At 42.0% G+C, this 26,493-nt stretch overlaps 1 protein-coding gene across 1 annotated transcript; it reads left to right on the forward strand.

The window, feature by feature from the left end:
• Positions 1-10,488: 10,488 nt before the first annotated feature.
• On the forward strand, positions 10,489-24,097 carry LOC111874900 (chitinase-like protein EN03). Its single transcript, XM_023870763.2, has 6 exons — positions 10,489-10,667; positions 13,664-13,914; positions 18,072-18,204; positions 19,347-19,519; positions 20,613-20,802; positions 22,593-24,097. The coding sequence occupies exons 1-6, from the start codon at positions 10,550-10,552 to the stop codon at positions 23,042-23,044; spliced, it is 1,317 nt and encodes a 438-aa protein (XP_023726531.1). The 5' UTR covers positions 10,489-10,549; the 3' UTR covers positions 23,045-24,097.
• The last annotated feature ends 2,396 nt before the right edge of the window (positions 24,098-26,493 follow it).

Below are 26,493 nucleotides of genomic sequence, written 5' to 3' on the forward strand. Positions count from 1 at the left end.
CATGACACCTTCCAAGGCCGGGCGACCTTTGTTGCAGGAAGGTGTCCATGTTCTTCCAACACTTGCGTGCTGCTTCGGTGGCGTAAAACAATAAAACTGCGGCCTTGAAGGAGACGCAAAACGTCAGGACCTTGCAGTGCTAATGAGGGACATTTTCGCATGGGTCTGTTAACAAGCCACATAAATACGGCCTCTGCGACAAGACTGGATTGGCAGCAAGGCAAGCAGAACAGGTCGGTGTAGTGGTAATGCCCTAGATCTGTACGTGTATTCTCTGCCTGAGAAACCGCCTCCTCTCACACTTTCCTTACATTCACTCTGTCACACGAATAACGCAGTACTACTTCAAGTAGGTGACGACTGCCTCCTTCCAAATCCTTGCCTGCACGCTCCTCATGATAATTTTCAGCCTCGTTTTATGCTATGATACCAACCTGTCTAGTTTGAATCCCGGAAGGGACAAGATTTTTTTGTCTTCTCCACGACATCCAGACCGGCTCTGGGGCCCACTCAGTGGGTACTGGTGCTCTGTCTCCGAGGGTAAAACGGCCGGGGTTGAAGCTGGCCACCTACAAATAGTGCTGAGGTCGAGAATACGTGGATCTATACGCCCACGCCCCAATATACCTTCATGGCGTAGTGCTTGATTAATTAAGCACAGGGACAATTTTACTTTTTTGCTTTACCAACCTGTCTTCTTCAAACAGTGTCCAGAGGAGAGTAATTTCAGATTATTAAATCACTTTCAGGCCAACTGAAGTTTCAGTCTACAGTGTGCATGCTGTACGCATAGCAGCACATAAGCACAATGTTATGTAATTAGCATCATGGCTGGTGTTCTAGGAAATGTCGTCATCTCTTTCAAATGGGTTTTCTTGAGAATTTGTTTTCACAGTCACACAACCTTCGGTGACCACCCCATTCCGCAACCAAAATGGATATGTAAATGTAAAGTTGTTTCTGAGCTTAACTAATTCTCTGCGCCCTCAACACGTTCGGAGCAGTGGATAACCATATCCCGACGAGAGACAATTTGTTGGGGCTTTATCTTGAATGCCATATCAAGAGCGTATTATTATTATTGAAGAAGAAGAAGAATGCCGCCTTATGGGACGTGGCGTCGTGTGGATATTGTGTAAACCGACGTTTCGGAGGAACGTATCACCTCCATCTTCAGGGTATAAAAATCCGCGAGCGAGGATCAGCGTGAACAGGTGGCTCCGAACTGTCGGTTTACGCAAGCTGGAGGACCGCCCCTTGTCGGCTGTCCGCGACTGCTTATTCAATATATTCGCAGCTTCCCTCCAAAATTGGAGGGCGTCTCCTCCCTCCGCAACCTGAGGACGCGCCAGGCCGTGGTGACAGGGGACCCACCTAATCTGCTTGCAGATTCCCACAACATTTTGAATAGGTGGAGGAACAACTACTCTGTTATTGAATGTACATAGGGTCAGTGCTGGTAGGCAGACAGAAATCTATACAGCTGAGCCGTTAATACCTGTTCCTAGCCCTTTTGAGGTTGAAAGTGCTATTGCAAAATGGAAACGGTATAAATCGCCAGGTAGTGATAAAATTCCGGCAGAACTTATTCAGGCAGGAGGAGAAATATTACGTTCTAAGTTCCACAAACTAATTACTTCTATTTGGTATAAGGAAAAATTGCCTGATCAGTGGAAGGAGTCTATTGTACCAGTTCACAAGAAGGGTGATAAAACTGACTGTAGTAATTATCGGGGCATATCACTGGTATCAACTTCATACAAAATTTTATCCAATATTATTCTCTCAAGGTTAAGTCCATATATAGATGAAATTATTGGGGATCATCAGTGTGGGTTTCGACGTAACATCAACTACACGTCAGATCTTTTGCATTCGTCAGATATTGGAGAAAAAATGGGAGTACGATGAGACAGTACATCAGCTATTCATAAACCTCAAGAAAGCCTATGATTCAGTTAGGAGGGAAGTACTGTACAATATTCTAATAGAGTTTGGGATACCCATGAAACTAGTTAGGTTGATTAAAATGTGTTTACACGAAACGTATACTAAAGTCCGTGCAGGTAAACAATTGTCTGATAAATTTCCTATCCAGAATGGTCTAAAACAAGGAGATGCTTTATCGCCACTCCTTTTCAACTTTGCTTTAGAATATGCCATTAGGAAGGTCCAGGGAAACCAAGTGGGGCTGAAATTAAACGGGACACATCAGCTGTTGGCCTATGCTGATGATGTGAATCTACTGGTTGATAATGTGGATACCATAAAGGGAAACACAAACATTAATTGACGCAAGTAAGGAGGTTGGTCTAGAAGTAAAGACAGAGAAAACTAAGTACACGTATATGTTACTGTCTCGTCACCAAAATGCAGGACAAAATCATGATATAAAAATAGGAAACAGATGTTTTGAAAACGTGGCACAATTCAGATATTTGGGAACAACGATAACAGATCGGAACCTGATTCAGGAGGAAATTAAGAGGCGATTGAACTCGGGTAATGCTTGCTACCATTCAGTCCATAACCTTTTGTCTTCTCATCTGCTGTCCAAAAACATAAAAATTAGAATATACAAAACTATAATTTTGCCTGTGGTTCTGTATGGGTGTGAAACTTGGTCTCTGACATTAAGGGAGGAACATAGACTGAGGGTGTTTGAGAACAGGGTGTTGAGGAGAATATTTGGACCGAAGAGGGATGAAGTGACAGGAGGTTGGAGAAAACTGCATAATGAGGAGCTTCATAACTTGTACCTTTCTCCAAGTATAATTAGAATGATCAAGTCAAGGATGATGATGTGGGCAGGGCATGTAGCACGAATGGTGGAGACGAGGAATGCATATAGGATACTGGTGGGAAAGCCAGAAGGAAAGAGACCACTGGGAAGACCAAGGCGTAGGTGGGTGGACAATATTAAAATGGATCTTAGAGAGATAGAATGGGATGTTATGGATTGGATTGATTTGGCTGAGGATAGAGACCAGTGGAGGGCTCTTGTGAACACGGTAATGAACCTTCGGGTTCCATAAAATGCTGGGAAATTCTTGAGTAGCTGCAGAATTGGCGGCTCCTCCAGGAGGACTCAGCTCCATGAGTAAGTAAGTAAGTAAGTAAATTATTATTATTATTATTGGGTTTATTTCCTTATCTGCATTAATGTGTTTTTCATCCAGTAATTACGTGTATCTACACTGTGCTGTGTCTATAATTGGCCTTGTAGCTGTTGAATCGGCACATAAATAATAAAGAATTTAACTGAATTGAATTATTGCGGGCACGCGGTGGCGTAGTTGCTTGAGGCACTATGGTACAAGCCGTAAGGTCGCGGGTTCGATTCCCAATGAGGTCATTGGATTTTTCAAATGACCTAATCCTTCCAGCCGCACTATGGCCCTGGGGTCGACCCAGCGTCTAACAGAAATGAGTGCTAGGAATCTTCCTGTGGGTAAAGGGCGGCCGGCGCGTAAGGCTGACAACCTCACAGCAAACTGTGAGCTGAATATCTACAGAAAATGTGGGAGCCTCGACGTCTCACAACCCTTTGGGTCTCCACGACGTGTTACAGGGATCGCTTTACCTTTCTTGTAATTAATGTTGCAGTGATGTGAGACGGGAGTGTTTTGGTAACTGGGAGGTAGATGGCCCCACTGTACCACCTCGAAGTAAAGATGAGAGAGCCAAGAGTTTGCGGAATGATACTTGACAGGAGCAAATCGAAGTGCTGGGAGGAAAGTTATTTCAGTGTCACAGTGTCCACCACAAATCCCGCACGGACTGCTCTAGAACTGAACCCCGTTTCCTCCGTGGGAAGCCGGCGAGTAACCGCGTTAGTTGCGGCGCGGCAGTAAACCATAGAAGGAAACATCCAGAAATCAGTTCATGTGAAGGATACTCTGGCAGGAAAGGTAATTTCTGGAACATGCCCTTGGAGACAGAAGACTAACTATCGTAAGGTTTAGAGGTGGCTGGCCATTAGTGCTGGAGCGCAGAGCAGTGCCCAAGGTTACCTCACTCACTGCGTCAGTAACAGTCTGCAAGGTGTTGGAAATCGGTTTGTCTTTGTTTTCTGCAAGCCTTGCTGAAGTCTGGGTGTGGGAATGAAATGGCTGTTAAATGCCAATAACAAAACATCGCGTTTAGAGACGGATCCCGCAAATCTGCTGCACCATTAGGCATTGAGCCTCTCTATTCCCAGAATGATGCTATGTATTGCTTTCGGAATGATAGATTCTTGTTCCTGTGGTCCTCTTACTTTCGGCCTCTTCTAAATAACTCTAGAGTAAAAATGAATAATTATCCTGGGCTAGGTACTTGCTTCTACTAACACTGTTTCACCTGACACAGTGAAAGCTATCATCATGGATTTAAAATTAACTTTCGAGAGTGAACAAAAGCCCTTGTCTTCGGTTCACTTCTTTTCATTGTGGACAGGAGCAAAGACGAACAGCCGTACCTCAAGAGAAGCATTTGGCCCATGTTTATGACGTCATCTTACTGAGCACAGCTCAACAGGTTTTCAAGTTACGCAACGTGTTTCGAAGTGCCACTTCAACTCACGTCACATAAGTTATACAGGATAACAATATCTTACTCATCCCTCTAAATTGTTTTCCCGGTAGACGCACAACAGATATTGCAAAACAGTTATTAGATATAGCGACTAAGCTACGGTCTGATAGATCGAGGAACGGAGTTTGTTTCCAAGCGGAGGCGATATTCCTTTCTTCTCGATAGCGGCAAGATCGGCCTTGGGGCCCACCCAGACTTCTCTCCAGTGGATGCCAGAGGCTCTGTCTCCGGAAGAAAAGCGGCCGGATCGTGAAGGTGACTATTCACCTTCATCTAATGTTAAGAATCCGTGACTTGAACCTCTACTCCCTCCTGTGTCTTCATGGTGTGATGCGTAATTAAACACTGGGATAGCTTTGCTTTGTTTCCTTAACGAAACAAACGCGGCTGCTCGAACAAATCTGATCCCCCGTCCAAGGAGTCCTACCGACTGGAAACTGAAGTGAAACAAAGTGTTTCACGGTTGCCCTATGTTCCAGGCTGGGAGCGAGAGGAAAGAAAAAGAAAAAGATCTGTACGAAGAGTAAGAAGATTCCAAGAATCTCCACAAAGACCTCCAGTCCAAATGTTCTCCAGTTGCGAGACGACACGGCATAAGAATTCCTTCTCATTAGCTCGAAAATCATAAGACCTCCGGAAAAAAAAAAGTATTGGGCATAAATTGTGTGCTTCGTTCTGCTATACGTACCTTTTGGGCACTATTTGCGGTGATAAATATGCAGGTAGAAACGCATGTAGGTCTTCATGTATGTCCGTTATTTCTGTCCAGCTTTAACCAGAAGCGGAAGCAAAGCTCCTCAGCGTCCAATTTCAGAAACGTCTGTTTCCAGTTGTTATATGCGGACAGAGAGACGTATAGGGCAAGCGCTTTTTGCAACTTTTCGTTGTGAACGCTCCTAAAGGAACATGTGCCCAGTGCCGTTACGCTTACAAGAAACACTAATGAAGCGAAAGGCAGCGTGTACACGTAGCAAGGTTGTTTTCCTTTGAAATGTGCGTGTCTCATTTAAATTTATTATCAGTGCCACACGGAGCCAGGCTCCACTTTGCACGTACATATCAAATGGCCGACTGACTCACTGACATAATGTTTCTAGAAATGATTTGTTTGGAGCTGGTCTTGTTTGCACTGTCCTGGAGAATGAGAGTGTAATGGAATCTTTGTTTTCTTGCTGCTCGTTTAGGTTATGTCTACTGCCGTGGTAAAATGGAAAATATCACTTAACGTAAGGAAAATGGCTTTGACCGTTCAGATCCTGAAGAAGGAGGATAAGAAGAAGAAGTAAAAAGAGAAAATGGGACAGATGCGACAGACATGCATTTTGGGGGAGGGACAGAAGAAATTCCTCCTTTGAATTTTCCGAGGCAGTACCGCTAGTCCTGCAGTGCGGTCACACTTCATTGCGAATTTGAAATAGAGCGATATAAAAAATGTGAACCAAGTCCCATATTATGCGCGAAGTTTGAAATAATTTGAATCCCCACCCCCCAAAATCAACAATAATCACGCATGTGTTTTAAAAGTTGGTTTGAATTATGCGAGGTACTCAGAAAAGCATCTTCACATAAAATGCGACCCCACTGCAGACGTCTGAGAGAGGGTAAAGTGTTGGGAAGTGAAGAATGTAAAGTGCTAGGAAGTTGACTTTATTGTGAACAGAGGAAAGAAGTTGAGCGGGGATTTTACTGCGTAGAATGGGAAATTTGATATCAGAGTTGGAAGAGCTGTCTTAGAGTAAAATTTTTCATTTTACATTGGGAAGTCTTTATTAAAAAGCTATCCGTGTAACAGGCCGTGGAGGCTCATGGGGTTGTGAGAGATCGAGGCGCCCACATTTTCAAGACAATCGGCTTAGAAATGGCAGTGAGGTTGTCAGCATTTCGCGCCGGCAGACAGCCCTTTACCCCCAGGAAGATTCCTTGTACTCGTTTCTGTTGAAGGTTGAGTCGAACCCCAGGGCCATAGTGCCGCTGGAAAACCTTATATACACGTTTGTTCCGCAACGTTGCCTACTGAAAGCGTGAAATATCCTCAAAGATGTTTTAGACAAAGTATAGTAAGTTTAGAATAATTTGGCCCCCTTTCGTGAAATTCCCCTTTTGCTCATTTAACTGTATTCGTTATTGGAGTCGAGTGAGGTGAGAAATCAACTATGTACAAGCCAGATCAGAGGAGGGAGCTGGCATAGCGATGGGGTTCCAGCTGAAAACTCGGGGTTCGATTCCCAGCAGAGGCAAGAGATTTTCTCCATTCCATAGAGCCCAGACCGCCTTTTGGGCCCATCCAGCCTCCTGTTTAATGGCTACCGGGGGATCTTCCTGGGGTAGAGCGGCCGGAGTGAGAAGATGACCACTCGCCTTCATCCATTGTCGAGATCAAGAATAATTGAGATAAGCCTCCACTTCCCTATACGTCTTTAATGTGTAGTGCTTAATTAATTAAGGTCAGGGGCAACTTTTTTTTTCCTGTGGCGCTACAGCACCAATTTGGGCCTAGGCCTACCTCCATGAAACTCTCCGTTTCACTTCGGTTTACTAGATCTTAAACATTCGGTGGGACTCCTTGGGCGAGTGATTAGCTCGTCGCAAGGCCTCTACCTGTAGACAAACACAGAAAAACGCACACAAACATCCATGCCCTGAGTGGGATTCGAACCCACGATCCCGGCTTCCGAGCGAGCGAAGACAGTGCATGCCTTAGACCGTGACCGGCTAGGGGCATCTTTACCAGAGATGATGAGAGCAGTTGGGAGATTTGGGCATAGGTGGGAGGAAATAATAAAGTTGGGCTTGGAGAAACAATATGTACGGACATGGAAAAAATTAAGGAGGGGCTGAGAGAGGCCAGGACAGCTTGTTCCCCGGAACGTAAACTAAAGCTGTTCCCATACTTAACTAACTAAGCACTACGCCATGAAGATATATAGACCTCGGAACAAGTTGGAAGTGGTCAGCTTCACGCTGCGGCCCCTCTACCCCCGGGGAAAGAGCTTCCGGTACCGGAGGAGGCTGGGTGGGCTCCAGAGTCGGCCTGGACGCCATGGAGAGAGGAATCATGCTCCTACCGGTACTCGATATCCGAGCTCTCGGCCGTCAAGCCCGTAGCCAGGACCCCGTACAGGGGCCTATAATCGTGGCACGTTACTGTAAACCCATCATGCCTGACAATTCCATTAAAGATTACAAAGACGCCAGATGGTAAAATCATACGCATGCATTGCAGCATGGCTGCCAAGTGAATTCTGTGAAATCATCAGCCATGAGAATTCATGCATTAGTTGAATGGTAAACTGTAAATTATAATTTAGTTAAGTTAAGAAAATCTGTCGTGAGAAATACTTTACGAACACATTTGGACCTCAGATCTGGTCACTCACTGATTAAGACTAAACTGAGAAGGGTCTCAAGTAACAGGTTTACTCGTCTACTTTCCTTTCTTCAGGAAAGAAAATGTGTACTGGATTATATGGGCCGTGCCTTAGCTCAGGCCGGATGGCCCGGGTTCGANAATAATAATAATAATAATAATACTGGTTTATATCACTGTGTGTCGCACCGCTTTAAATATCTAACCAGTTTTCACAAAATTCCGTGCAGAAGTTACTCTAACAGACACTAATCCGAACCTTCTACCTTTTTAATTTCCTACAATCAGTAATGATAACATGGTAGAAGCACGAACTTTTGAGGTGGAAGCGACGTCAAGTCTCGGAAATTAAATTATAGTAACAGGGATTCTAAACAAATGCAGAATATAAAAGGTTGTACTTTTCTCTAGTTCTGTATGCGTTTCAGAAGTGTCTCTGATGTTAAGGGAAGAACTTGGACTGCGCACGTTTGCGAACAGGACGAGTTTGGACCCAACAGGGATGCCGGTTAGAATAGAATAAGGAGCTGCTTGGTTCCTTGTACTCCTCACCAAACATAATTAGAATGATCAAGTCAAGGAATACGAGATGGGTATTGCATGCAGCAAACATGGCACGGCAGTGCTTACAGGGTTGTAGTAAGAAAACCCGAAGGTAAGAGACCATTAGGAAGACCTAGATTTAGATGGGAGGATATTAAAATGGTTCTTAGGAAAATATGATGGGGGTAATAGATTGGTTTCGTCTAAGTCAGGATTGAGACCAGTGGCTGTGCAACCATTAGCTTGTCAAGTAGGACTCAATTCCACGGACTTAGCTAGTTAGTTGGAGTTCGATCTGATAACCATGTTCTTTTGAGTCCAGCACGCTAGTCCGTAATCCAAACTGAATTTTACTGTCTGTTTTTAAAAGTGAGTCTATTATGGCTCTACAGCCCTTTTTGGGCCTTGGCCGATTTTAATTTCTTAATCTATAGAAAGTCGGTAAGACTCCTTGGACGGGGGATCACAGCGTCGCAAAGCCTCTACCTACACACAGAACAACACAAACACAGAATAAACGCACACAGATATCCATGCATCGAGTGGGATTCGAACCCGTGATCCCAGTGTTTTAGCGAGCGAAGACCGCACAGCCACTGCGATTTGCAAACTTGGGTCTACATTATCTAAATACGACATAAGCAAGACAAGACGTACATACAGAACTACAAGTCCGCAATTGGAAACTGGATTTGCGAGTTCTGGTCGGAAATTTAAAGATACTTTCTTGTCTCGATAAATTTACGCGTCAACCTGTAATTTATATTCACGATAAAAAAAAAACAACCAATAACTAACTTTAGTTGCTGTGCAGTTAAGCTGTCCCCTGAAGCGAGGGTCCACTTTAACTAGCTTCAGCGCTTGAGAGGTGACAAGAGGCGTATCTTTCACCGATGTCAACAACGAAACAACAGATGAGAAGGGCTAACCGAGATATCTTGTGTGTTACAACGCGGGACTGCTCAATCTGTTTTAATTTGACACTAAGTTACTAAGATGCCGGTCACGGTAGCCGAGCGGTCTAAGGGATGCACTGTCTTCGCTCGCTCGGAAGCCGGGATCGTGGGTTCGAATCCCACTCAGGACATGGATGTTTGTGTGCGTTTTTCTGTGTTTGTCTACAGGTAGAGGCCTTGCGACGAGCTGATCACTCGCCCAAGGAGTCCTACCGTATGTGTAAGATCTAGAAAAACCGAAGTGAACGGAGTTCATGGAGGTAGGCCTAGGCCCACTGGGGCTTTAGTGCCAAGAAAAAAAAAGTTACTATGATTGTATGAAGTTAAGTTCGCCCATCGGATCCCTTAGCTGTCGGGCTCCTTGGCTAGTTCGTAAGGTTTGGTCCGTTTGAGTCGCCTGGTTAGGTTTCCCACATTTAGGAGCCTGGACGCTTCTTCATTGACGTGATGTCGAAGTCGGTTTTCGTGTGAGGTGGCCTGGTATCGCTGGATTACTTCGACTGTTTCGATACCGAGGTCTCGATGGAGGTCCCTGTAGCGTACATACCAGGGCGCATCTGCTATGCTTCTTAGTACTTTGTTCTGGTATCGCTGGATTACTTCGATGTTGCATTTTTTTCGCACATACCCATAGTTGGACGCCATATGTGCAGACTGGTCGCAGCATTTGTTTATACAGGAGCAGCTTGTTGTACATGACGTCCGATCGGCCAGTACATTTTCCGAAATTTGCAGTTCCTCTTGCTTCTTCTTAATATGCTCCTTCCATCGGAGTTTGGCGTCAAGTGACATTCCGAGGTACTTTGCCGTGTTGGCAGGTGGTATTCGTACTGCATTTAGTGAGATTGATCGCTGATTAATCTTTTGGTTGGCGAAGTTGATGTACGTAGATTTGGTTTCATTGAGCTTGATACGCCATTTACGCTGACAGTGACGCAGTTTTGCTCAACGGCCAAGAACTACTCTCCGTCCGGTAATTTCCCCTCCCCACTTCTGAATCTACGTACACAGCAGCGGGCTGAGGCGACCAGTATGCCGATTTAAACATTCACCGGCCCGCTGTTCTCTCAGTCTTGCAGAATCGCGCGTGAAACGTTCCTGTTCCGAGATGAAGCTAAGGTGGTTTGTCTGTCTGTCCGCAGCACTTGCAACAATCCCCTGGACAGAAGGCGCCCAGCCGGACCGTGTCGTGTGCTATTATGATAGTCGCTCTAGGCACAGGGAAGGTAAGGAACAAGAATGTTGTAGCGAGTTATATTTTGAATAAGGTAGGAAGTACCATCCGGTTTAACCGATATTCTGGATGAATGAAGCAAAAGATAGCCCTAAAAGACAAAAATAAACATTAGAAAACAAATAAATGGAAAATCCAATAATACAGGTACTGCTGATGAACATAAAAACATATCATTTCAGCATTTCTTCCTCTGTCAGAAGCTGAAATCCAGGGTCTCCATTATCCAGCTGAAACCAATCTTAGATATTTCCTTGCGGGGTTTCAGTCTCTCCAGATGCCCTCAACACAGTCTGAAAGTCCTCTTGCTCTTAAATCCCACGTGTCTTTCAAAGTTTGTACTCAACTGTGGGCAGAATTTGCCATATTTCTGTCCGGAATTGATGTAACAGGATCAATAGACCATTGAAGGTCGCAGTGCGAGGGCCGGTTTTTATGGCTCACCCCTCATACTCATATTCATAGTGTAACAGGATTATCGAGGGTTTACTGTATCCAAAATTATTTTATTTCGTCGTTTACTCAACCAAGCTGTCAACAGCTCATTAGCTTCAAATGGTAATATGACTGATTAACTGGAAAGTATGTGGAAGGAAGAGGTCTTCGTTTCGAGTCCCGCGGGACTCGTGGCCATAATATTGTTCTTTCCAAGACTTGTACATGTCCTGAGATGGGGTCATCTCTTCGACGAGGAGGGGCTTGCTACTACTGGTCAGGCTGGTCAGTCCCGATTGACTCGATCGGGCACTAATTCGCTAACTGGCCCTCTCTTCCACACGCACGCACACACATACACAAATATACTGTGACGACTGTGAATATCTCACGGACGGACGGATAAACTGCGCCCGGTCCTCGCCAGCACAGTGATTCTTGGTTCCGAGTCCCGAGAGAACGTGTTTACCTCACTGTTGTATAGCAACGGCCGAGTCTATTCATTAAACTATTTCGACTTTTAGCAGTCATGTCGCAATATTATTAAAATGCGTTTTACTGAAATACAGTGAATTTATATGAGACTTGAGATTGTTTTCACGGCGGTAAATATTAAGGTTGAAATCTAGAATGTGACACCGTATAGTTCGGCAGTATAAGGACATCACATCCAAGAAATATCAGTTGCATCAGAATATGATTTTGTGAACACGGTAATGAATCTTTGTATTCCATATGTGCAGCCTTTGCCTTGTGCGCTGTAAGAGTTAATGTTCCAGGGAATACTTTATGGCCCATGGATTTAGTTAGGTCCCAACGGTGCACTTTCATGACTGAATCTCTTTTCAACGACGACATAAATACGCTTAACTCTTCCTCGATAGATTTTCAAATGATTTCCCGAATTTGCTCAATCATTTGCACGCCCATAAGAACAGTCTCCCTCTGACGGAATCCCCAAATTCGAGAGTTCTGACGAGCAGTAAAAAAGCACGCTAATTATCAGCCATGCCTTAAGACAGGCTGGAGAATAAAATCTCTCTATTAGCTCGGCTATAAAACACGCAGCCACAGGGAAAACCAAGTGTTATATTATGCATGTTCCATTCTTGGTTCTAAGAATTAACTTGAATAAAAAACATTATCCTTGCAACGGGCTGATCGGCCACCCATGGAGTCCTACCGACTGTCTGTAAGATACATAATTTGATAATTAATTCTGAATAGGAACAGTCCAGAGAGCATAATCCGCCAAGGTAAAGGGAAAAAAATATTATCTTTCTCGTGTACTCGTATTGCTAGTTGTCTTTCCGCGCGTTTTACTGTCGGTTGTCAAAATAAACTGTACTTTCACTCTCCGGTTTTATTGTGAGGTGTCTGTGTAAGCTTTAGCTGCAGCTATGGTTACACTTTCATTGTCACCTCAGTATAAACGTAAATGGAAACTTACCCCTCTGTTTTAATGACAGATTTCAGTATAAGATTTAATCGAAACAGCGACTTTCAGCGTCACCTTTACTGCACAATTGTTGATATTATATTTTAATCTAAACAGCTGAACAAAAGAACAGCGGACTATATACATATTTTCACGTGACTGAGTGTGACTACAGACGGGGTTTGAGTTGATGATCGGGTTTATTGGACTTTTTGATACAGCGCGTGCTTACACTTTACAATTCACTATTACATAGACACTAGTATTCACACGCACATCGTCACCAGTCGTTTCTTGGTAACGGCTTCCAACAGCGGACGTTCACCTTCCTCTGGCTTCCCGAACTATCCCCGGCCTCAGTTACCAACTTCTCAGAGCAAGAGCTCACATCGACTCAACATCAGCAATCCTCTCTCACTAACTGCCCTGCTTATAACATTTCGGCACGCACCGTGCAAAAAAAAACACCGTTCCTCTATTGCAGTATCCAGTTGTTGCCGTGGAAACACGCTTGTTTGCGAAACCGTTACCTAGTAACGGCTGTTATATATTTGCTTATCTAGTGGTCATTTCCCTGCAACGGGTCTATATGCCACAATATATAGCCTTCAACATTTTCCCTTCAGGCAAAAACGCTTGAAATTTGTTTATAGTCTTGCATGTTCATGCGCAATGGCCCTATGTAGGAAATCGGTGATTGTTCTTATTGTTAATGTATTTAATTCTGAAAATGTATTAAAGAAGCATTGATTAAATAGACAGAGGTCTGCTATGTTGGATGTGAGGATCTCAACGGTAGTGACTGACTTGTGACGCCGCGTAGCCCGAACAGATGAAAGCTAAGCAGATAACATCTGTTCGGCCTTGAACATGGAAGCGATATGATTCTCCGAAATGTTGGGCTTTTTCCGAACTACACGGAAAGGTCTATCATGGATTCTAATGTTTCTGGTTACTGCAGATTTACAGAGACAGCATTACCAGTAAAGTCGAATTTGTCGCATGGTGACGGGTTGTTACATTAGGACACTGACGGAAATAATAACACTTTTTGACATGCCTGAAGAGAAGCCAGAACGGGTAAGTTGATGACGGCGACTGTGATCTATTTGCAGGCGTTGGGAAAGCAGAGGCTCCCGGGGACATAGAGCCCTCGCTGTCCACCTGCACGCACCTCGTGTATGGGTTTGCTGTTATCGACGGTGCCAACTATAAGTTGGTGCCCCTGGACGAATACCAGGAGCTTGACTCCGGGAAGGGTTACTACCGAGCTGTGACGTCACTAAAGAAGCGATACCCGGGGCTCAACATTCTGTTGTCCGTTGGGGGTCTGGCTGACCCCGAAAAAGAAAAGTACCTTACCCTGGTATGTGACGCCATGTTGAGAGCCACATTGTATAATACATTAGCATATTTCACACAGAAGCACACGAACTGCAATAAGTACAGATATAATGCTATAACAGTTATTGTCAGGCCATTCATAAATCTACTCTCAAATTTTCATTTGTGTATCACGTATTAAAGGTATAATTAACAGTAGTTAACAGAATAATTGATTATAAACCGATATCGAAATATTTAATATTTGGTTATAATGGACCCATTTTAATGATTAAGTCAGTGACGACATAAGAAAGTAAAGCTATCCCTGTAACAGGCCGTGGAGGCCCGTAGAGTTGTGAGACGTCGAGGCTCCCACATTTTCAAGACAATCGGCTCACAGATGGCGGTGAGGTTGTCAACCTTATGCTCCGGCCGCCCTTTACTCCCAAGAATATTCCTGGTACTCATTCTGTTAGAGGCTAAGTCGACCCCCGGGCCATAGTGCGGCTGGAAGGATTATGTCAATTGAAAAATATCCAATGACCTCTTCAGGATTCGATCCCGCGACCCTCCAGCTTGTAGCATAGTGCCTCAACCAACTACGCTACTGCGGCCCCCCTTACTTTACTTACTTTACAGTGACGACATATGTATTCATAAATCACCTGATGATGATCTCTGCAGATCGAAACATGTAATGGGATGCAAATAAAAATAACAGAATATTAAACATTTTGATATCAGTTTATAATCAGTTGTCATGTTGACGGCTCTCAATTATACCTTTACAACTCTCAAGTGTTCATAATGTTCACAAGTTCTTTAACGTCGAAAATAAGGTCTGCAAAGAACTTCCGATGTCTGCTATGGTTCAAGCTCTTTAGATACAGGTAACACTAAAATTAACAGTATCAGAGCTTTGCATATATCTTTTGCGCAACATTCAGATGGAGCATTTGAAATGTGTTATAACGTCAATGGCTCACACTGAACCCGTATTTGTATTCACAACACTTTTTAGTTGCTGTTTTAATGCCTCTAATTTTGTGGAATAACGTCTCGTTTTCTAGTTACGCAAGATTCTTGTATATTCAAGGAGAAATCCTACGTACTAATGCCCCGTTGTGCACTAATTTTATTGTCATGTAAATTCTTTTAGTTGGACTGATTAAAATGTGTTTATATGAAACCTACAGTAAAGTATGTATAGGCAAATATTTGTCTGATAAGTTTCCTATCCAAAATGGTCTAAAACAAGGACATACTTTTAGGTAGTACAATGTTTAAACACAAGGATATACATAAACGAACCCGGAAATCCCCTGATGGAAATGTGTTTAATCAAATTGATCAGATCCTAATAGATGTAAGACATTGTTCAGATTTGATGGATGTCAGGAGCTACAGGGGGGCCAACATTGACTCTGATCATTACTTAATAATATCAAACATTAGAAGTCGAATATCTAATGCAAGGAAGATTCATGGATCCCAGGCTAAGATATTGAATTGTGGAAAATTGGTGGAACAAGGATTTGCAACCAGATATGCTGAATTAATTATTGAATACCTGGCAGGTCTCTCTGATAGTGAGGATGTCAATGAAGTTTGGAGGGGCCTCAGAGATGTTATTATAAATGCTGCTGGTGAAGTCTTAGGGAGAATGGAAAGGATAAAGTATAAGAATTGGTTTGATGGAGAGTGTGAGCAAGTGACAAAAAAAAAACAGGCATATAAGAGAATGCAGCAAAGGAACCATACTCAAGGGGCTGTGAAAGAATACCGTGAAGTGAGAATAAAAGAAAAGAGATTGCATAAAAATAAAAAAAAAAAAGGGAATTTGATAAGAACTGATTGAACCGGAGCATTTAAGAAGTTCAAATGAAATTAGAGCGTTTTATCAAAAACTAAACGAATCAAAAGGACTTTCAACCTAGAGCAACCTTATGTAGAGATAAAGAAGGCATGATATTGAGTAGCGATGAAGCAATATTGGAAAGATGGGCGCAATATTTTGAGGCTTATTAAATGGTAACGCCTCTGAACAAGTGGAAGGTATGACCATAGACCGGAATCAAGGAATTTTTGAGGCTGAAGAGCCAGCACTGACCGTAGAAGAAGTAGAACAAGCTATCAGAAAATTGAAAAATAATAAAGCTCCAGGAATGGATCTCATCATGGAAGAATTAGTGAAATTTGCAGGCCCAGAATATGCCAAGCACTTACATCAGCTAACAGCGGCCTCCGTAGTCTAGGGGTAACGTTCCCACCTCGTGACTCAAGGTACGCGGGTTCAAACCCGGCGGAGGTCATGGAATTTTTAAGGGCAGAAAAATTCAGGGAACAAGTCCTCCAGGAGGGACTTTAAGCCAGGGTCCCGTGTCATAGCTTTATGGCACGTAAAAGAACCTCATGTCCCAAGGGGACCACTGAGCCAAATTCAGGACATTTCCTGCCCAACAGTAGTCTTTAACGCCTCTGGTAGAGGGGGGAAGCATCGAGATACCGCTGAGCCAGTAGAGGCCGAACTGATTTCAGAAATTGTAAAATATGAAGAGAACAAACAAAACCAAAAAAAAATCAACACAAAGGGAACTATATTCTATAAGTCAGTTCAAATTTTGGCATTTGCAGAAGCACTTTTGTGCTGAAACATGTAGTGCAAGAGAGAGGAGTGAGGTGAATAAGTGTATGCACTGTAGGATGGATAGAATAAATCACGGACATGAATCAGTGCAACAGGACGCTAAAATATAAAATTATTTGCAGAAGATATTAATATAATTAGTAGAAAATAAAAATCTATGAAAGAAGCTGTTCTTAATTTGGAAAGAGCAGCAAAAAAGATGAATCTACAAATTAACCAAAATAAAACAAAGTACATGCCGATAACCAAGAAAGACTGTGCTACTGTACCTGAAATTGACTCATATAAATCTGAGGCTGTATGTAGTTTCACTTACCTTGGATCAGAAGTTAACTGTAAAAATGATATCAGTGATGAAATAAAAAAAGCGCATACTTGCGACAAATAAATGTCTCCATGGCCTTAGGAAACACCTGAAATCCCAACTAATACCCAGGAAAACCAAAACTATGATGTATAAAGCACTTGTAAGATCAGTGCTATCTTATGCGTCTGAGACATGGCCACTGTCAAGATCGGATGAAAGACTGTTAAGTATTTTTGAAAGGAGGATCCTGAGATATATCTTTGGACCAGTGGAAGAAAATGGAATATGGAGGAAGAGGTATAACAATGAGCTATACAAACTATTTAATGAACCAGACATTATTGGATTTATAAAGGTGAAAAGGCTTGAATGGGTTGGACACACAATACATGCCAGCGAGAATAGAACGATTAAGAAAATACTTAATACTAAACCAGAAGGAAATTGGAGAGTAGGAAGACCAAGATTAAGATGGGAAGAATGTGTGTGGCAGTACATCAGAATTTTGGATGTAAAGAACTGGAGCATTTCTCCAAAACATCAGGTGCCACCTAAAAGTGTACACCATATGTGGTACCTAGCTCAGAAGACCACAGTTTGTTTTATCTTTCCTGGTTACTATTCTTCTAACTTGGCATCTTACACATTCTGTGTGCCAGCCACAGTGTGAAATGTGTTATGAGAAAGTTACGTCTGTCAGTCGATAACTTTCAGAATAAGATTATTAACGTTTTGAGTTGAGCTTGTACTGATAAATACTAGTGTGACAACTGCACAGATGTTTGTCAATTAAATACTGGAAGGTAATGTCAGTCAGAATATGCAAAGGTTAATGATTACAGTACGTGACCTTTAACATATAAATCTGAGTAGCTTTTGCATATTAAGATAGAGGCAGATGAAGACGAAATTATTTTGCCATAGTACTATAATAGTTAAGTCATAAAGCTTATGATGCGTTGAACATGTAATTTGGATTGGCAAACAGAAAACACATATTGAATTTTAATGAAGATTTTGGAAAGTCGTTACTTTGAAGGCCAGGATAAGGATTGTAAAATAATATTTAAATGGACCTTTTAGTACACTCTTGCATAATGCAGATTGGACGTAACTCCCCGTGGATAGGTTTCAGTGGCTCTCTTTAGATTTTTATGTGTTATTCCTTCAAGTTCCAACACCAGAGATGCATTGCTCTGTCTTGTCCATGTTTATACATTTAGGTATTATCTCTGTATTTCAGCTGGAAAGTGAGGATAATCGCAAAAACTTTGTCAGTTCAGCACGAATTCTACTGCGGCAGTACGCCTTTGACGGTTTGGATCTTGCCTGGGAGTTCCCTGAGATCTATGTGAAGAAGGACCGTGGTACTCTGGGTGAGTACAGATATTAGGAATTTGGCAGCCCAGAACAAATACTTATGGTTACAGAGCTTCTTAAATATGTGTATCCTCATAAGATTTTAATCTATGAGTACAATGATGATTCATGCAGCAGTCATGTACAATTATATGCATTTAATAATCACAACACTTTGAAGCATTTTAGATATAATATAAATCTGATCCAGTGATAGACAGCATTCACTATGGATCATATTCTTATAACCAGCTCTATAGGGCAGTGTCCTTGGGAAACTAATTGTTGCTCAACTGGTTAAGAAGTATTTAACCTTTTATGGATCCTGAAGGTTCATTATTGTGTTCACAAGAGTCTGTGACTACATCCTGGGTCAATTGAGACAAATTCAATCCACACACCTATTCCCCATTCCTTTAAGATACATCTTAATTTCATCCTCCCATCTATGCTTATGCCTCCCAAGTGGTCTCTTTCCTTAAGTTTCCCAAATAAAATGTATGTATTTATCATGTCCTATATGCATTTTACATGCCCAACCCTCCCATTCTTTTTACCTTGGTAACTCCAGTGATATTTGGTGAAGAGTACGCTCTGTGAATCTCCCTGTTATTCAATTTTCACATATTCTGTTTCAAAGTATTTCATGTCCCAGTCAGTTTGGTGAAATGTGCATAATTTAATCAGACAAAAAGCGAAGTTGTCCCTGTGGTTAACTAAGCACTACGCCATGAAGGCATATGAAGGACTGGATGTACAGATCCACATTTGCTTCACCTTGGCACTAGTTGGAGGTGAGTGGTCAGCTTCACGCCCCGACCGCTTTACCCCTGAGGAAAAGCCCCTGGTACCCAGTGGAAAGGAGGTTGGGTGGACCCCAGAACCAGTCTGAACAATGTGGAGAGAGAAAATTCTTGACCCTACCAGGACTCGGAACTCCAACCCATTGGTCGTCCAGCCCATGGCCAGTCTCTATACCGACTACACTATCCCGGTACATATAACATGAAAATGGTATGCCCTGTTCTTATGTTAGTTGGTGGCTGAGCAGCTAAACTTCAGTGAGTGAGCTACAAACAAAAGACCAAAAAAAAAAAATTGTTGAATTTGTAGCAAATTCCATCACCCACCATAACTTTGTTCTCTTTGTGGCATACAGGGTCTCTCTGGCATGGTTTCAAGAAGACATTTGGCTTTGCACATAGCCACAAAGACGAGAAGGCAGATGAGCACCGGGATGGATTCACAGCTCTTGTTAAGGAACTGAAGAATTCGTTGAGACCAGATGGTCTTCTGCTTACAGCAGCTGTTCTGCCCAATGTGGATACCTCAGTAAGTAGCAATTTCCTTTCTGGGCAGTAGTTGTTACCAACAGTAACGACTGAACTAAAACTTTTGTCTGTGCTTAAGTATTCATCATCATCATCAGTAATCTGTCAAGACGACAGGTCCACAGTCTCTTCCAAAACAATTCCTCCACTTAATGCGATCTAGAGCTTTCTCCTTCAAATGACAGTATCCTCTTCTGTCCCCAAGGTCATCCAGCATCTTCTTACGTCTTCTTCCTCGTCTTCTTGTCACTTCTATCCGCCCATCTATCTTTCCTTCGGTAACTTCTTTTAGAAGGCAGTTTCTGCGTAAAACATGACCAATCCAATTAGCCTTCCATTTTCTTATTTCATGTAGGATATTCCTCTGCTCACTGACTCTAATTAACACTTCTTCATTTCTCACATAATCGGTCCAACTGATCTTCTCCATCCTTCTCCAACACCACATTTCAAAACTTTCCAGATGTTTCTGATCTACTGCCCTAAGTGTCCATGTTTCAGCCCCATACAGAGCTATTACGAAAATTTATAAGATGAATTCTTAACCTTGGCATCAGTCAGAGGGGTAAGAAGCCCAAGAGTGCCCTGCCTACTTCCTGAATAAGAGAATATGTGGGCCTCAGGCTTGTCAGACACAGTGACACCATATAGAAAAATCCAAACTAGTGCTACCAGGATCAATTTATTCCCCCATACATACTTAGCTTTTTTTTTAATACCTATCTTGTGTAACGCCAGGTGCAAATTCAGTTAGAATTCTTGTCATTTGTTGTATATGCTTTCATAGTATTAACTTTCATTTTCAGTGAGTTTGCATTCAGTGTCTATATACACACATGAGGGATACAGTGTCAGAATCAACAGTAATGCACTAAAATGTATAAAATAATTTTTATAAATAATCTCCTATGCAGTGGGTACCAGGGAATTACAAGGTATAAAGACAGTCATAGAATGAAGGTCGTTACTCACCTTATTTAGTGCCAAAGTCATAAACTGTACAATTTGTTCCATAAGCTTTCTGTAGCCATTTACCCATGTTATAATATATTTGGAGGTTTAATATTTAACATGTGGAGCATTGCTCTTCACAGATTTACTACAACTTGAAAGATATCGTGCCCAATTTGGATTTCATCAGTGTTCTGGCATTTAACTACACAACTCCAGAAAAGAAACCTGAAGAGGCAGATTACCCTGCTGCCCTCTATCAGGCTGGAGGGAGGGATATCAACCACACAGGAGATGGCACAATCCGATGGTGGCTTGAGAAAGGTGTACCAGGTAAGCATAGAAGATGAGTGAATCTGAGTTTGGGAAAGGTAAAACAGCGCATCTCACGTACTTTTGTATGCTGTGTTGGTTACTGATATGTGAAACTAAGCATGATCAAGCATATAAGTTAAGTGAGAGGGGTACCCAATGAATGGCTTCCCAACTTGTACTCTTCATTTGAGTGACAAAGTGATTAATCCACATTGACACTAATTGATTTTGTCTTCTTGCAAAACTTACAATAGTGACGAAGGGTAGTCATGAAGTCAGATCATGCTTAATAAATCTACCTGCTTCTCTGGGGCACATATGAAACTAACACACACCGTTGCATTTTAGCTGCACAGTGCATAGAACTGATGGCAAGCAAAACATTAGAGCTTTTATTGAATAGAGAAATACATTTTTACATTCCTCTTAGATTTACTGGTCTGGCAGCACACTGTTCTTTAGTCAAGAGTGTTTACCACTGACTTATATATAAAATGAATTTAAAGACTTAAAATAATTGCCTGATAATTAGTATCACACTTACTCATGATTATGGGGCATGTGGTAATGTAGGCACTATGCTACAAGCTGGAAGGTCGCAGGTTTGATTCCGCATGAGGTCATTGGATTTTTCAGTTGACCTAATCCTTCGAGCTGCACTAGGGCCTTGGGGTTGACTCAGACCCTAACAGAAATGACTATGAGAATCTTCCTGGAGGGTAAAGGTTGGTTGGCATGTAAGGCTGACAACCTCATAGCCATCTGTAAGCCGATTGTCTAGAAAATGTGGGAACCTCAACATCTCACAATCCTATGGGCCTCCAAGGCCTGTTTCAGAAATAGCTTTACCTTTTTTAATTTTTTTCCATGGTTTTTTATTACCTTACTCATGAATGTACTATGTCTGTTGACATCTGTTTCGATTTTATTTAGCAGTATTAAGTGGCTTCATAACTTGCACTCTTTGCCCAGTATACAATGATGAGGTCAAGAAGGATAGGATAGACAAGGCATATAGCATGCATGTGGACAGAAGAAATGCATATAGGGTGTTGGTGGGAAAGACAGAAGCAGAGAGATTGCTAGGAAGACCAAGATGTACGTGGGAGGATAATATTAAAATGGATCTTAGAGAGATAGGTTGGGGTGGTATGGACAGGATTGATCTGACTGAGGATAGGGATTGACAGAGGGCTCTTCTGAATACATTACTGAACCATTGGGTACCATGAAATGTTGGGAAATTCTTGATTAATTGCGCAACTTGCTGCTTCTCAAGAAGGCCTTAGTTCCATGGGGTAATTTTTTTTTTTTGGTTTTGTTAGTATTTCACAGAATAGGACAGACAGGTAAGGTGGGCACAGAATGTGTTTTGTGACAACAATAAATTCAAAAGTATTTTTATTGGAAAACACAATGAGAACAAATGTTTGTAGAAGAATTAGAAATGAACTGGAAAGGGCATGGTGAGACATTTTTTGTGACCTGATATAAGGAACTATTCTGGCATTTCCCTGGAAGGACTGAGGGAAACCATAAGGGCCCCAGTCTGGACAGCTGGTGTCCTCGCTAAGATGTAAACCCATCACTTCCAGAATATGAATCTACCTCACCACACTCACTAAGATGTTGTTATAATAGATCTTAGAGGAACAAATCTTTGTGGTGTGAATGGGATTAAACCAGTATGACTGGGTATGACTGTGAGATTTTGTGGTGATGGTGGTGATGTTCCACAATAGTTTCTTCAACAGGTGAATATCCAAGAACAGCTTGGGAATAACCGTGTTCCTTATTCTTTATTCCAGCTCACAAAGTCATCTTTGGTATTGGACCTTTTGGTGTAACCTGGAAACTGACATCAGAAAGCAAGATATCTGGTGTGCCCCCCATTGGGGCTGACGGTCCAGGAGAGGCAGGACCTCAGACCAAGACCCCAGGTCTGCTGTCATATCCTGAGGTGTGCAGTCTACTTCCCAACCCCAACTTCAAGTCAGCATCAGCCCCTCATCTGCTGCGTCGTGTCACTGACCCATCCCACAAACTTGGCTCCTATGCTTTCCGCCTGCCTGATTCTAGCTCTGATACTGGCCTGTGGGTGGCCTATGAGGACCCTGAAACTGCTGGCTACAAGGGTGCATATGTTAAGAACAAGGGTTTGGGTGGTATTGCCATCTGGGACATCTCTCTTGATGACTTCAGGGGTGTCTGTAGTGGGGAGAAGTTTCCCATTCTTAAAGCAGCTAAGAATCACTTGTAGATAACATGTGACTTTTGAGCCTTTAAGTGTATGAGATATGTTCAATAGCAACCCTGTCAACAGCACTTGCCTGTGATGTGCTAGGCTAGTTCATCCATATCAAACACTATGTACTGGATACCTTCCTTCCACAGCTACTTTGGAGGATGAAGCTTATATAAATATGTGCTACAAAAAATTTGTTTCAGCATCCTAGAAAGCACATCCTGTCTCCTCTATCAAGAACGCCCACATAAAGGTGATAGCTCTTTACATTGGGAAACAGAACTCATGAATATAATTTATGGGCAAAATAGTTGAGTCATTAACTATTAAGGCAAATAGTATACATAATTACCACTGCTCTGTTGAGGATTAAGCCAATTGCAAATATCCTGCTCATCAGCATATGGCTGTATTTACTTTGGAGACCATTTTCTAGGGACTGAAGATAAGTAAAGTTCAGATATAAGGGGATTCTCCCTTTATTCTCCATGTTAAGGACCTGTAGTTTCATGACAAAGAACTTCCTGGTTCTAAACTGCTCATAATATCTGCATCATGCTATAAATCTGACAGCTTACTGTATCCAGAAATTGGTTATCGCACATTGATCATGTTTACATCCTTACTGGGATTTCATATCCCACGATCTCTAACCACAGTTGATCTACAATTATTAAACACCATAAGACTGGCCATCCACTGTACTTTGTTGGTAGAGAATGTAAGCTTTGGTAATCAGCTTAAATGCAGAGCTCTAATTTCTACTGAAATAGTCTGTAAATGGTATCATAATTTGGAGTTCAGATCAGTGCAGATGGATATTGTGTACTGCTTCAGTTATATACAAGGAACAGAAATATCTCCAAAACAATAAAAGGTGTAGTACAAGAAGAAGAGAATAAAGTGTTTCTTAACATAGTGATACCGTACATTTCTAGAATTTATTTTATAGACTTCAAGAAGTTTACTAAGGAGGGAAGCATGTAATTCTCATGGAATTCCATATATAAACATAGCTAGTCTAATTAAAATTTGTTAGATGAAACTTATAAACAATTGTTTGATGCATTTCTTGTTTGCAATAATCTGAAAGAAGGAGATGCATTATGACCATTCCTTCTTTGACTTAGAATATAACATTATGAAGGTCCAAGAATATTAGAAGGGATTAGAATTTAATGGATCACATCAGCTTGCCCTCTGTGGCAATGATGTCGATTTACTGGTGAAAACGTAAGTACTATAAAAAGAAACAGAAGCTCTGTTAGATGCTGGCAAAAATTTGTCAAGAGATGAACACAAGGAAACTTGGGTATGTACATTTATGTCTCCCCAGAATGTGAAACAGAATGATGGCTAATAAGCGCTCTGACAATTTATAAAATTGAAATATTTATGAACAACAGTAACAAATCAAAATATCATCAAAGGTCTAAATGTGTTAGGTGCCCTGTGATCAAGAAGAGTATAGAAGTATGTTGTCAATGTAACAGAATACAAAGCTAGAGGTATTGCTTCCCAGTACTAACTTCAGCACTCACACAAAGGCAGAGAGGAATTTTCAAAACCAGATGAAACTCTTTTGAGTCAAAAAGAAATGCAGTGTACTGTCAGCATTCTTTCTTCAATGGGATTTGTAAAAATGCCTGACTGAAATCAATCGAGTCCATATAGCAGGCACCATGAAACAGTTGCAACAACTCATTCAAAGGGGCCATTCACTCGCTATCAGGTATCATGTGAGACGAGCAGCTATGCAAATTCTTGGAGCCTTGTCTTCTCGATGAACAATGGTCATGAGACTGATAATGGGCAAATCTGAAATTTCCAAAATGTCTTCTGCCCATATTTGCTCTATTTGCATTTTAATCGTAGGGTGTATGGCAAAGATCACACATCTTGAAGTAGTCATTATTATTATTATTATTGGAGGGGGTGGGTTTTCCCCATGCACTTAGACCAGTTATTGGTCCATTGTGCGTCCCCCTTTAATTTCTACCGTCCCCATATCCTACCAGTAGACGGTGCATGCTATCAGCCCCGTTGAGCCAATGAGGTTGGCAGGAAAGTTTTACCTAATAATTTTGCTCAGAGGTCTCCTAGAGACATGAGGTTCTTTTACGTGCCGTAAATCTACGACACGGGACCCATGGCTTAAAGTCCCTCCTGGAGGACTTGTTCCCTGAATTCTTCTGCCCTTAAAAATTCCACGACCTCCACCAGGTTTGAACCCACGTACCTTGAGTCATGAGGTGGGAACGTTAGCCCTAGACTACAGAGGCCACTTTTGAAGTAGTCACAGTGCAACATCATGTTTCATTGAGGTTTCACAAAAACCTTTCAGCCTTTCTGATGTCAAGATCTGTGGAAGGCTTCTATTGGAAAGATGAGCCAAGGAGGAGAATATGCTTATAGGTCAGGAATGACTTGCAGTCAGTGGAAACATACCAGAGTAGCATGATATGGATTCTACTACCAGCTCTGCAACAAAACTGATCCTCACATGATCTCTCATTACCTGGAAGTGTACCATCTGTGGCAAATACTGCTCGCAATGTTGCATACTTGTTTGGTCCAAAAAGATTTGCAAACTAGTATATTTTGTTAATGATGATAAATTTGTACAGTTATAGAATTTGAACATCTCTTTCTTTGCTTCCTATTTGCTTCATGCTGGTTTCTTTTTTGGTTTATTCATGAACTCTGGAGGCTAAATGTTCCTCTGAAACGTCAGTCAGTCAAACATACATGTTACAGTCTAGGGGAGAGAACAATTTGTGTAATTGTATTTGGAACTATTTTGTACATGGTATGTTTCACACTTCAGAATATTTTCATGTTATGACAACTAATCATGGGACAGCCAAGATAGCTGAGTCAGTATGGTGATGGGCTACTGGCTGGACACTTGGGGTTCGATTCCTGGCAGAGGAAAAAGATTTTCTCTATAGTGTCCAGGAAAGCTCTAGGACCCAACCAGGCTCTTCCCAGGGGCTGTGAAGCTGACCACTCATCCTTATATTGCCAAGCTCAGGAATGGTGGAGCTATATCCCCACTCCCACATAAGTCTTCATGGCATGGTTCTACATTAATGATGCAAAGGAATGACTGTACCTTACAAAGAGCACTATACCAGAAGACAGTACTCTCCATAACCACCGCTGTGACCACTGTGTCAACCTCTTATGCTACAACTTTACTTTACTTTTACTGATGAGATGTCTATGTCATTACTTCATCAGAGTTGTCTTTCTCCTAGGCATTTTGGAGACAGCAGAAAATTATACCATCTGGGATCAGAGATGTGGAGACACAGATAAGAAGTGCACACAAAATATTAGTGCAAAACCCTGGAGTAAAGAGATCACTAAGAAAACTAAAACCAATACGGGGAGATAATATTAAATTGGATCTCACAGACATGATATACTTGTGTGGACTGGTTTCATATGGATTTGGATAG

This window comes from Cryptotermes secundus, unplaced genomic scaffold (assembly GCF_002891405.2).
Source record: "Cryptotermes secundus unplaced genomic scaffold, Csec_1.0 scaffold516, whole genome shotgun sequence".
Classification (NCBI taxonomy): Eukaryota; Metazoa; Arthropoda; class Insecta; order Blattodea; family Kalotermitidae; genus Cryptotermes; species Cryptotermes secundus.